Below are 13,570 nucleotides of genomic sequence, written 5' to 3' on the forward strand. Positions count from 1 at the left end.
TCTGCGTTACTTACCTAGTACCGTATGTAGTTACTATGTTACGAGTTTCATGATATCCCAGAATCGAACGTGTATTTATTAGTAATCAAGTAAGAATAATGTAAATTCGCTTGGTCCAATTTTGATATGTATGTGTAACGATAGATAACGCATTAACAGACTGTGAAATGGGGTTTTCAGCGGCCGATCTGCGGGCGTACAACAAGAGAATGCAAATAGAACGACAAAAGTCCAAGATGGGTGAAATGATGCGGAATCGCGATATTACGCTCACCCCTCGTGATTTCAATTACGACAATCATCATTACCAATACCTAAAATACACCAAACGTGCCAAGGTAGGTCTGGTAATTTCTTACCAACTATTTAATGGAATCGTTTCTATAAATAGTGACACAACTTGTTGGCGGTCGAGGTTAATTTGATTTTTGCGACAGATAACTCGCATGTCGTTCCTTATATCTCAGTACAAAGTTGCTGGAAAAGTGACTTTGGGCGAAAAGTAGTTCAAGTAATAACGAAAGATCAAGGGATCCTTTCAGCGGCGCAATGACGCAATAACGCAATAACGCGCGCTTACACCAAACCAATAACAACTATCGTTTTGGATCATTATTATGCGCGATATATATATTCTGTGGCGAGAATATTAGTCACTTTGGCGGAAATTATGATGTATCGTCGTCTCGTAACACGATGCACCCGACCGACGCGACGCGATATCTCCTAACAATAAGACCGTGCGTTGTACCTACGAATTATAGTACAAGTTAAACGATAAGCATTTCCGTTGATCGTGCTCGAACCCAGTTTTTCTTCGCGACGTAACAACTTATCCGAGATGCCTGTACATAGGAGGTGTTGTATAGAACCGATGATCTTGTAATTTAAAGTTGAAGGTGGGTGAGTCGCTCGATAAAACACCGGTAGTGATAGATGTCTCGAATTTATTCTATTTCCGTGTTTCCGTCACATCGCGGCCCACTGCGCGGTTTTTTGATTCGCAAATCGCAAACTGGAACGAGTCGTAATTTCCTGGGGTGATATTTGCGATACTTGGGATTTCTTTTGCTTCGGTCCCGAGCTGATTGATCTCTTGAAATACTTTGACCGAATATTACAAACTAACACGCAAATGTCGTGTCGTTTAAATACAGTTGGTACGTTTTTCAGCGAAAGAAACGTGTATCTTTGTAAACACAAGGTCTAGAAGGTTATTTAATTCGTTACCAGTTGCTCGACGAATCAAATATGTATTTATTTGTCAAAGCGTGTACGTATAATATGTGTCAGGGGGTCGGAGGTAAGCGAAAGGTGGAGGTTACCGCGCGAGTGAACGAAATATAAAGGAAGAAGGGAGAAGGGTAAGCAGGATATCGATAAATAAAAGTTAGGAACTAGAGGAACGTGTCTACGTCGGCCGTGGGTAGTCGCGTATACGGCGAGCTGTCTGAAATTCCCTGCCACGGAACCTACCACCCTCGCCTGAAATTGAAAATTAGCGTGTTGTGTCGGTAAATTATAACTTTCCTTGGGAATAGTTTCCACAACATACAACATACAACGTCGCTAAGAAGCATTAGCTTATGGACGACAGTATTACTTAACACCGCACCGACGCGACGCGACGATTGTTGCGGCGCGGCCTATCTTTCTTAATCGATCGTTCAATGGTGTTAGCTTTTTCTCTTAATCGCCAGGATTCTACTGTTCTTTCTGAAAATGGTCTCCAACTTTATTTCGCACGGAGCTTGAACAACGTTCGGTGTCTGGTTAAAAGTTCCGTTTAACTCACGGTAAAGCCAGTTTTCAACGGGTGCGCCGCAAACGACATCGTACCTTGAAACTTTACCGAATCGACGTACATATCTACGTAGTACGTAGTCGACCGATGTCGCCCGTCTATCCATTTTTATTAATTGAAACTTTTTGTTAAGGACACTTTTGAAAATTGTTTCCTTTATGGAACGACACTTTCTACCGCGTCATCTACAACGAAACGAAATACGTATGTTTCCGACGGCCGATTATTTCCAAGTACGAACAATCTTTGTCGCTTGTTCCGAAAGCTTTGCGGATAATCGCGCCAGTCGCATTCCGTCGACGTTTTCAACGAGAATTATATTAAAAGCTCTAACGTGTTACGGTTCGTCTGAAAAAGCGATGCATCCGCGCGCATTCATCAACGACAAAGCCGGACGATTAATTAAATGTTCACAGGGCACGCGTTAAATTTGCTGGCCTCGAGCTTGATCGTCGGACTGTGCGCGCGGTCCGTGGTATGGGCCCGGATTTCGAAACGAAACGAAAAGGATTACTCGATGCATCAATCATCGGTTATAAGCCGGATTTCCTGGACTGCGGATGCTCGCGATTCCATGGAAGATCATCGAGGAAAATTATCGACCGATACACCGGTATCGTCGAACTCTCTAGTAATTATCGGACTAATTTTACATCATCGACAGAGGATTATTAAATACGAATACCTGTACAATTTCGCTTAATCGTGTGCAAATCCGGCAAGCAATTTATCCTCCTCGGTCATAGAAAAACTAACATTTCTCTATTGCCTAGGCATAGTTACTTTATTCCCCGTACAGAGAATTTATCTCGAAAACATTTATAAACACCGAGCAACGTTACGATTTAAACGTTTACGCACAGGAGCTTTTAATTGTTATTTCTCCAACTAGATTCTGATTAAAATACGCGATCGGAAGTAATCTACGCGTAAAAGATTTAACGGAAAATACGATAAACCTACCTACGCGCGTCTACAAGATACAAGGTAAAAAACGTTACTCTTGGCGTACTGGGTTCGACTAAATCAACGTTTAACGCATCTTAAAGGTATGTCAGGCAGGCAGGCAGGTAGGTAGGTAGGTAGGTAGGTAGGTCGGTCCCTCGTCTCAACAATTGTTTATCTCACGTATTATTTGAAACAACTGAAAAGAATAATAACCGAGTTACGATTTAAATCGTATACGCCGCGCAGTTGGGTAGAAAGTCGGGGTTTTGGTCGTTGCGAGGACGTAAAAAGTATTCTTCGATGCCGGCGGTCTGCTTCTCATTGGTCGACCGAAACTCCCCACGTCGATGGCTCGTATTTTCGAGTAGCCCAGACGAGGCGTCTTTCTCATCGATCCGACGGAAAGCGTCGCCAGACGACGAGGAGCCGTAATATCGTTACGGTCGGCTGCATCCCTCGCAAGACACGACCACCACGTACACGAGTACTTACATACCGTGACTAAAGGCTGATCCATCTTTTCATTTAAATTCCAAGTGGCTCGATCGATGCAGTCATTTTTCTCCGCGCTAACTAAAATGACAATTGGAAATACAGCTTATTATTAAAAATCTTTTAAACACGTTCGTCACCTTGGCAAACTACGAACGAAAACGTATTATTTTCAGCCCTCTTTACATACCTATCTCATTATCTCTAATAGCAATTAAATACAGAAGAAACAAAGCATTAGAATCGATTATCTCTCTTTCTTTTTTATTATCCAAGCAACGTGTCTTGGATGAAAATGATAATAAATGGAATAAAATTTTTACACTTTTACATCTATCGCCTTTAACGGTCGATTACAGTTTAGCTAATCGTGACATTGTAATTTTTTGCAAAATATTTCATGTCAAGGTTTTATAGTGCGATTGCCAACCGACGAAGCATTCGCGTTTCGAATGTAATTTTTGTAAATTTTCTAATTGTTATCTTTGTTGCTCACGCGTTTAATTTTTTTCTTCAGGCACTAGCCGCTGGAAGCAAATACGACGACAAACATTTGACGAGCAACGAAATCATAGAAAAGACGCCGTCACCATTGAAGTCAATGTATAACTCTCAGTCATCGCGGAACTCTGATTGTCCATCGTCCTCGAAACCCGCAATGGCAAATCGTTTGTTGGACTGGTTTTCCGTCGTGATGGCAGATTCCAAGCATCGTCGTTCGCATCCTAAACCAAAAGGTACGAAAGCGTAATGCGGTGTAACTTTTAAAAATTTCGAGTCTACGCAAACTCATCGAGCCCGATTTTACTTTATAGTTGTCGCGTTTGTCACTCGAAACGAAGGAAAAACTGTCGGTTATTCGAGTTAGAAACTTGCCCGGCTAAAATATTTTTAATATCTTGCAAACTAGATTGGAATTTGCGTCGCGACAGTATCGATTCTCCTGTCTCTTTGGTCTTGTACACGTGTACATATACATACATACATAGTACTTACCCATGGAATAGTTGTGGGAATTGTCATTTGAACGTTGACCAACCGTTGTAGAGCGCATTATACATATTTCTGAACCCTGACAACCGTAGCCAAATGTACAGAATACTAATCGCACCATACAAAAGGGACGAATTCTGGACATTACAGTTGGAAACTATCTCGCGTCGATGTGTACGCTACTTGATTTTGGTACAAGTTTGAAATTTTTGGTCTAGTTAGAAGGAATCGTTCGTTTCTCTTCGAGACGCAGTACGATTACTTTGCCGCCTCACCGGCGATATCGTTCCAATTTTATTCATTCTATTCGCACCTTTCCTTTTCTTCAACGAAAGCTTACACGTTTACGACTGAAATAGTCGTTCGTACGGCTTATTTAATTGAAATTTCTATAAGAATCTAATTAAATTTCGACTAAGAAAAAAAGTAAACGACGCGTTACGTTAGATGACCTGATTTATGCACGCGTAGACAGATAATCGAGACATATTAGACAGCTGTTTGGTAAAGAGATCGATGGTGTAAATATCGTATAAACTTGTCCGTTTATGTAGTAAAATGTATCGAAAACGATTCATGATGGTTTGCGCGAATCCCTTGTCGATACACACACGCGTATATGTAGAGTAAATAAGACGCTAGAATAGCAAAGTATGCACGTTTACCCGATGTACACGGTATTCCGAGCCAGGGAAATTTATATTTCATTCGGTTCTGTTCGCCCGAAGACGACGACGGTGGCCATTGGGATTCATATTTCGCATGCGGCCGTTTCCAGGTCACTTCCCTATCGGTTGCCAGACCGAGGTCAGGTGGATGTTCGGACATTTGGACAACGACAACGACGGCCGGCTCTCTCTTTCCGAGCTGTACGGACTCGAGCACGATCAGAACGAACCGTGTCTGAAACCGTTCCTGGACGGTTGCGACACCAACGGGTGAGCGAGTTGTCTGCCCTTTAGAATCCACTTGTCACATCGCGAACCAATTTTCCTTCCTCCCCGCTCTCTCTCGCGTGCCTTTCGACCAAGTAGTCAGAAACTTTCGTTTCAAGTCTATTGCTTTTTGCGTACAAGAGCGAAAATAATAAATGTCTGTTGGGTTGAGAGAATAAAGAATTGCGTAGAAATACAGAAACTTATCGTAATTATAATTTCTTAAGGACCGTTTTCGTTAGATAAAATAGAATGCGTAAAATATTGATTCGTATCTAGTTACCGAGACACGTAATCGTATTCTAGATGGAGGTCTCGAAAGCATGTGGAGAACAAGTAAATATATGTAGTTTCATAGAATCTCGAAACTTTACGAGAACGAAAAAGCTGCACATTACGGAATTGGAGCAAATAACGTATCACTCGAAAATGATTTTACTAATTTTTTAGTACGAAGCTTTCTCTTCAACAATCACTGGTTCTCGTGTTTTCAGAGACATATTTGTGAGCGGTCCTGAATGGTGTGGATGCTTTTCAAAGGCTGAACGTCCCTGTGCTGCCGTACGTAAACGATCGTCCCCAGACGTTGCACCTGTTTGCGACTCCCGAGGATATTATCGAAGTACTCAGTGCCATCGTAATCTTGGACTTTGTTGGTGCGTCGATCCGCATGGCGTGGAGTTTGCTGGTACCAGAACACGCGGCAGCAAGCCAGATTGCGGTAAATGTAATTCCCTAATTTTCAATTTATCCCCGATATCGATAGAAATTACACCAGCAACTTATCGATATTCTGGACTTTATTCTCATTGGCGTCGTTCGTTTAATCTTGCAACCGTTTTGGTATCGTTTCGCCAGTATCCATCAACGAAACGTTAATGTTTCAGACACAATCGTAAACAAGATCAGTAACGAAGGTCTGAAGACGAATAGCGTGGACCTGGACGACGACGAAGACGGCGGTACAGACTCTGCACAGGACCTCGAAGGCTCTGCCGACCAGCCCTTAGATTTTTAGGTTTCTTAGGATCAGTTTGTTAGACAGCAACAACAGTGGCGGTGGCAGTAACCGGAAGCAGCACTTGAACGTGATATCGAACAGCCGGACAACCAAGTTTACTTGGTCCGAACGAACATAAGAAAGCTTGTCCGGTCATCCGTTTGTTTCGGGTGTCGTCGTTGTGATTCGAGGTGTCTTTGGTGAATCAGGCCGGCTAAGACTGCGAACCGCGCGTAACAGCCTAATATCAGTTCGAAGAGCAACGAAAAAGCATGTCGTGCTAGCAACGGATACCCTGGCATCGAAATTGCACGTGGAGCAACTTTTATCGCGTTCTCTTTGTCGCGATGAGAAATCAGAACCGTTCGACGACCGGTTATAACCTTAACCCGGGAATAATTACCTCTCAAGAGCTAATTTGGCATACTATTCGTTCGCGTTATTCGTACCTTTCAAACAGACGAACAATTAATAATAAACGTTTCTGTTTGATCGTCAGTGTCTGAAAAAGAGAAATGTCCGAATCATCGATCTATATCGAAAATGGAAACTGTGCCAAACGGGTTAAAAATCCATCGAATCGGAGAATCTTCCAGCCAGGAAACAAGATAAGTCAACACAGTGCAATAACCAAGGGGCTACTTCGTGCAATAGCGATCCCGTGCAATGTTTTTCGTCTTAATCTAAGCGCGAAGACCTTGAAGAGATGTATGCGTTCGATGTAAATCACAGAGGTAGGATACCAGTGAACCTTGACCCTCTACAGGAACGTTTATTTACCCTATGTGCCCTTCGAGGTACCTCCATGCACAACTCGTTCTATAAATAATACAATTATACACTATTTATGCGTATACAAAACTAGAAAAAGAGAGAACGAGAAGAAACAGTTTCGTGGAATAAAAAAAATCGCGGTGTAATAGGAACATAAAGAGAAGCTCATCGTCCATCAGGGAAACTTGATCTCAACTCCACACGACGCGTGCAAGTTACGATATATCTTTAAAGAGAAGATGAACTAATTAGAAGAAGAATTCTCTATATAATTGATTTTTAACCGCGTCAGATTAACGATGTCTCAAATTGTAATGTCTGACCATTTATATATATATATGTATGTATATACATACATACATATATATATATATATGTACACAGCACACACACCCCCCCACACCCACACCCACACCCACACCCACACACATACGCGCGCGCTTAAAGTTTACGATTACGATAATACGACGGACAAAAATATCGGTTGGCTGAGAGAGAAAACTCTGCTCGTCGTCAGCAAAAACGAGTGAAACCCGTCAACGCACTCTTAGAGTGGTGCACGCTTGAAGACGTAGAGGTCAAAAGTATTTGCATAACCTTCCCGTGTCACACAAGAATAGTTTTAAACGAATCCCCCTTACGCAACATCTTCGTTGTTACACGGTAAAATATACAAAGTGTTTCATAAAATCCAGGCATCGTTTAAAAAGTAATCTCAAACTAGAAAAATAAAGACGAAAGTCGTCCAATGGTTCGTCCTATTCCTTTCAACTTTACCATCCTACCTGTTGTACTTGGGATAAGAGGAAAATTCAAGAGAGAGAACACACTATTTCCAACAATAGAAGGAATCGAAACGATTCATTCAGCACTATGAAAGTGCCTTGGAACAATTAATAAGATACTAAAGTCAGTATGAAATATTAGTTACAAGTACCCGAATAGAAGGAGGTATTTTACCTCTCAGCTTGAAAACAGAGTTCCTAAAAGCAAAACCAACGGTGTATCTGTGAAACAAGATGAAATAGGACAAGTCTTGTTCATTATTTTTGTACACAGAACTCTGTCCCAAAATTATGCCCACATTTTATGAAACACACTACTGCGTACAACCGAATAGATTTTCATCGCTTATTTATTTTCTTCGCGCTGGACTATTCTACTTGTTCTTCTCCAATTTTTTTTTCTCTCGTAGCCATGTTGCGTTGCGAGGTCTAGTGTAAAATATACTTGCATAAAACAATGACCTATTTCATACTCGCTAACTACTAAGCAGCAGTTCAATCACGACGATGGAAGAAATTGTACATTATTTCGCGTCATGAATCGTACTCGACGGTTTCGTTCCTTACACTGATATAAAATATATTTTAGGATATACGATATGATGTTTTACGCATTACGAGTTGTTTTTTTGTTTTTTTGTTTTTTTTTCATCTCATTTGGTAATTATAACCCGATTTTATGGTTAAAGCAACGTTTACCGAAACTCTCGATCCACGGTATGGTATACGGAAGAAAGGAGCGTTTTTGATATTCAACGGGCACGTCGTGATTAGTCTGCGTTTACTTGTAATTATAAGCATTTTTACTTACGACTTTTACTTAAAGAGTGTGTGATACACCGTAGGTAATAGAGTATAAAATGTAATCCGTAGAAAAAATGATCGGTGTGACTACGCGAATATGCCATAGCAATTAGAAAACACTTTACGTAAGAATAGCCAGTGCAAATTGTACATGCATTCGTATTTAACAAAAAATGAACGCATGCGAGTTAAGTTTTTAAACCTAGGCTATTTCACTTCGACACACATTTTTCTATGAATTTTTCACCGTTTAGTATCCCTGGTGTATTACCGTTAATTAGACACGAGTATATCCGAAATTTCGGTACTTATTCTTATCGAGCAGCAAGATTTATTACATCCTTCGGTGAGTACTATCATCGATGATATATCGAATAGGAAAACACAGCAGGTAATCTGTCCAAGAAGAATATATTGCGTTTCAACGAGCAATATAGTACGCCGCATTATTTTCAAACATCAGAGTATAAATAAGAATTGGTAGAAATTTTCAGATCGCGTCGTAGATTTTACGAACCCCGTCTACGATGGATTAATTAAATAACTCACGCAAATCGTTTACTATATTGCGCGCAATTTCGAATCCGCCTGAATTTATTATCACACTGTTCACCTAGATTAACGAACATAACTTGGAAAAAAAAATATGCATAGTTTTATCGAAACGTCGTATTGCATATTGTATATACATAATTATATACAATGGGAAAATCATCGTCCATGATCTTCGCAACGTGATGATTTTTGTAAGGTATGCACCTGGTCGAAACGTAAAGAATTTTTACTTGATTCCAGAGCTACTATTGATATTTCACCAAATTGGTATTGTGCATGTGGCTGTAAGAATTCTTTATGAATAAAGATTGTTGTAGAAATCTGCGCGTTGCAGTTATTTGGAACCTCTTTAGTCGCAAGTACGCAAAACTATCACTAAGAAGAAATATATTACCTTTATTCGAAGAATGTATTACAAAAAATAGTTGGCACATATAAAATACAAATTGTATAGAAACAGACACGAAACAACGTTACACAATCCCTGTTAATATTTGAGCACAGTACGCAAGCTACAAGGGGGGAAAATGAGACTTTTACAAAGAAATAATATTAATATTTTACGTTACTTTGAATTGCTTTGTTAACAACTTACCAGTTTCCCGAGTGTAACAAGTCAAATCCATCGTTAATCCTATGGAATGGAAGAGTGTGTGTAACGAATTCATCAAGAATCAATGTTTTTGACATGTACTCGTCTACTAATTTAGGTACGCTTTCCTTGGATTTCCAACCGCCAAATGCGGTTCCCTTCCAAACTCGTCCCGTCACCAGCTGGAACGGACGAGTACTAATTTCTTGACCTGCTGCAGCTACACCCACTATAACGGACATACCCCATCCTTTATGACAGGATTCCAACGCAGCTCTCTAAACGTAAAACATTATATTCCACGAATGAAACGTTTTTCTAATGGTTTATAATTCAGATAACCATATCATCTTTTAAGAGAACACAAAACTTACCATAGTTTTTACATTACCCACACATTCGAAAGTATAATCTAGTCCACCATCCGTTAATTCTATTAAAACTTGTTGAACGGGTTTGTCGTAATCCTTAGGATTAACAAACTCTGTGCATCCAAATACTCGAGCTATAAAAAAATGGTAAATACCGTTTATAGACAATGTTCTTTGAACGTGGCCACTACCCTATGTATACATACATAGAGTAGTGGCCACGTAAATGAGCAAGCACGGGACCGGCTTCGGTCATTTATGCGAGCATGGTTAGTTGTCAGAATTGAACGGAGATAAGGAAAGAGGATAAGTACGAGTGAGATACAATAGCTGGCACCCGAAACCATATATACAATGTATCGATAATGACCGGCGTCAAGTTTCACTCGACACGCTCGAGGTAAATCGACGAAGAATCGACGAGGATCATACCACTGTATAGCCTAATTTTACCTTGCTGAAATTTACTTGGGTTAACATCTATTCCAATAATACGCTTAGCACCAGCTTTCTTACAACCGAATGCAACTGCTAGCCCGACCGCGCCCAGTCCCCATATAGCACAAGTGCTTCCAGGTTCTACTTTAGCGGTATTAAGGGCAGCACCATACCCCGTCGGTACTCCGCATCCCAGCAAGCATACTTTATCAAATGGTGCAACAGGATTGATCTGAAATCACGAATGCATATACTTTGACAGGTTTTATAGACGCGTGCACACACACACACACATATAAAGCGAAAGTACCTTTGCAAGAGAAATATCTGCCACCACGGTATATTCAGAGAAAGTAGAACAACCCATGAAGTGGGCAATCGTTTGGCCTTTACAAGTAAACCTGGAAGTACCATCCGGCATTACCCCCTTCCCTTGCGTTTCACGAATTTTGCTACACAAATTTGTCTTGGGAGATTTACAGAATTTACAATCCTTGCATTGAGGAATGTATAATGGGATTACATGGTCACCTGTAAATAGAAACGAATAAACACTTTCGATAATACTTGTTCGGCAACAGACTTGTGCTCGAGCAGTCCCTACAGGACTGAACTTTGCTCGAATAAAAAATAAAATTATCGAGTAAAAGATCATAAAAGTTGATCATTTTCCAGTCGACAATTTTCATCCGAAGAAAAATGTGATAACCAAGAGTCTATTGTAACAGGTAGTACAATATACCAGGTTGAAATTCGGTGACTCCTTCTCCGATACTTTCAACGATACCACTGCCTTCGTGACCAAGAATACATGGAAAGATTCCTTCTGGATCCAACCCATTTAAGGTATAAGCATCGGTATGACACAAAGCAACAGCAACAATTCTTATTCTTACTTCGTGAGCCTTTGGTGGTGCAACTTGAACCTCTTCAAGCGACAAAGGTTGTTTTTCTTTCCATGCTACAGCAGCTTTGCAATAAACTACCTAGAATGCACAAAATTATAGTTAAATATTATGTAACCATATAATTCATTACGCAGGTACATAATCTTTATCATTGATTTTGCTGTGCAATTCTTATTATAGGATGAAAGTAACGTAATTCCTAGCAACTCGAAGATGACCTAAACGTAATCAACTTCTTATCTACATACTAAATAATTGCGATAAAAGTGATGACGACCAAACGGAAAAATGTATTACATATTCACATATTAAGGAAATTTACGATGAAATAAAGAAACTAATACCTTTCCAGCAGTGTCCGACATGATTAAACGTCAAGAATAGTTAATCCGCGATGTAAAACAAAGTACCTACAACTCTAAATGTCCAATTTGATTACGGATAATGTTTCTCTTGTTTCACGTCGGCAGCCGGACACAATATAATTGTGATGAACCAATGAACTCCAGCCACGGGTTACGATTTATGATCGCGTGTTACAAACAACGCTAAAACGGAAACGCCGAGAATCTTCGATTTAGAAGCGCATTTCTATTACATTTGTATTTCTACTTCGTTTCTATGCTAGTATCACGTGCAAATATCACAGATTGTATTCGCTACCATCGCAGTGCTAAATCCAGTGTTATCGACTCTTATGGATTCGAAGTAATAACCTTAGAAAATATTCAAGAATAAAGTATAGGTTTAAGTGACCGTTTAGTCTATAGCTCATTACTAACTTTTGCATAGGTTTTGTCTCAGATAAATATTCGAATTCCTCGCTATAGGAAGAATGGTTGGGGCGAGGCTAGAGGCGGGTTTCCATTCGCAACAACCGTCACGTGGTGAGATCTGGGTAATATTATTTACCATTCAATTGATAATCGAATCACTCTTAGCCGGGTAATGGAATTATGAATTAAAAACTAAATAATATTAGCAAATTGGCTGCGAACCCTGTCGCGTAGGTCATCATTAGCTTCTTTACTACCTGGAAATCGTAATTTCTGTCGTCCCCAGGTCTGATTCTCATAGTCGATACTATGCAGTCATATTCCATCGTGAATCCACAACGCTGGACTTGACACCGATACGGTAAAAAGATAGTAGAGTGTCGTCACAGAGTACATGTAGAATAGAGTATATCTTAAGTATAGTCGAAATTCGAAAGAGTGCTACATTGGAATTCTAACAATAGATATAAACATTTCAGTCCTTATCCCTTTTACACTTTACCTTTTACGGGTAGGTCTGCGGGCTCGGCCAGAGGGTTGGGTTCGAGGGTTGGGCCCGGTGGTTGGGCTCGAGGGTGTGGCCCGGGGGTTTGGCCCGAAGGTTGGGTCCGGGGGTACGGCCCGGGGGTTTGGCCAGAAGGTTGGGTCCGAGGGTTGGGTTCGAGGGTTGGGCCCGAGGGTTTGGCCCGGGGGTTGGGCCCGGGGGTTCGGCCCTAGGGTTGGGTCCTATGGGTTCGGTCTGCGTTGGGTCCAATGGGTTCGGTCTGCGTTGGGTCCTGTGGTTATGTCAGGATTGGGTCCTGCGGTTAGGTCTGGTTTGGGTCCTGCGGTCAGGTCTGGTTTGGGTCCTGCGGTTAGGTCTGGTTTGGGTCCTGCGGTCAGGTCTGGTTTGGGTCCTGCGGTGAGGTCTGGTTTGGGTCCTGCGGTTAGGTCTGGTTTGGGTCCTGCGGTTAGGTCTGGATTGGGTCCTGGGGTTAGGGCTGGATTGGGTCCTGTGGTTAGGGCTGGATTGGGTCCTGTAGTTCGGTCTGATTTGGGCCCTATGGTTCGGTCTGATTTGGGCCCTGTGGTTAGGTCTGGTTTGGGTCCTACGGTTAGGTCTGGTTAGGGTCCTACGGTTAGGTCTGGATTGGGTCCTACGGTTAGGTCTGGTTAGGGTCCTGCGGTTCGGTCTAGTTTGGGCCCTGTGGTTAGGTCTGGTTTGGGCCCTGTGGTTAGGTCTGGTTTGGGCCCTGTGGTTAGGTCTGGTTTGGGCCCTGTGGTTAGGTCTGGATTGGGCCCTGTGGTTCGGTCTGGTTAGGGTCCTACGGTTAGGTCTGGATTGGGTCCTACGGTTAGGTCTGGTTAGGGTCCTACGGTTGGGTCTGGTTAGGGTCCTACGGTTGGGTCTGGTTA

At 41.5% G+C, this 13,570-nt stretch overlaps 2 protein-coding genes across 2 annotated transcripts in view; one reads left to right on the forward strand and one right to left on the reverse strand.

Annotated features, from left to right (window-relative positions):
- Window positions 1-9,410, forward strand: part of Cow (Proteoglycan Cow) — a 44,922-nt gene extending 35,512 nt beyond the window's left edge. The window contains exons 6-10 of the mRNA XM_076772140.1: window positions 181-338; window positions 3,762-3,981; window positions 5,016-5,175; window positions 5,667-5,893; window positions 6,060-9,410. Coding sequence (XP_076628255.1) covers window positions 181-338; window positions 3,762-3,981; window positions 5,016-5,175; window positions 5,667-5,893; window positions 6,060-6,190 — 896 coding nt within the window. The 3' untranslated portion in view covers window positions 6,191-9,410. The remainder of the gene's footprint in view (window positions 1-180; window positions 339-3,761; window positions 3,982-5,015; window positions 5,176-5,666; window positions 5,894-6,059) is intronic.
- A 56-nt stretch (window positions 9,411-9,466) lies between these two features.
- On the reverse strand, window positions 9,467-12,172 carry Fdh (alcohol dehydrogenase class-3 Fdh). The gene is made up of 7 exons (XM_076772141.1): window positions 11,744-12,172; window positions 11,234-11,477; window positions 10,802-11,022; window positions 10,507-10,723; window positions 10,057-10,187; window positions 9,686-9,960; window positions 9,467-9,602 (listed from the first exon to the last, which is right to left on the reverse strand). Exons 1-7 carry the CDS (start codon window positions 11,762-11,764, stop codon window positions 9,578-9,580), a joined length of 1,134 nt encoding a protein of 377 aa, XP_076628256.1. The 5' UTR covers window positions 11,765-12,172; the 3' UTR covers window positions 9,467-9,577.
- Between the last annotated feature and the right edge of the window lie 1,398 nt (window positions 12,173-13,570).

Source organism: Colletes latitarsis, chromosome 9 (assembly GCF_051014445.1).
Source record: "Colletes latitarsis isolate SP2378_abdomen chromosome 9, iyColLati1, whole genome shotgun sequence".
Classification (NCBI taxonomy): Eukaryota; Metazoa; Arthropoda; class Insecta; order Hymenoptera; family Colletidae; genus Colletes; species Colletes latitarsis.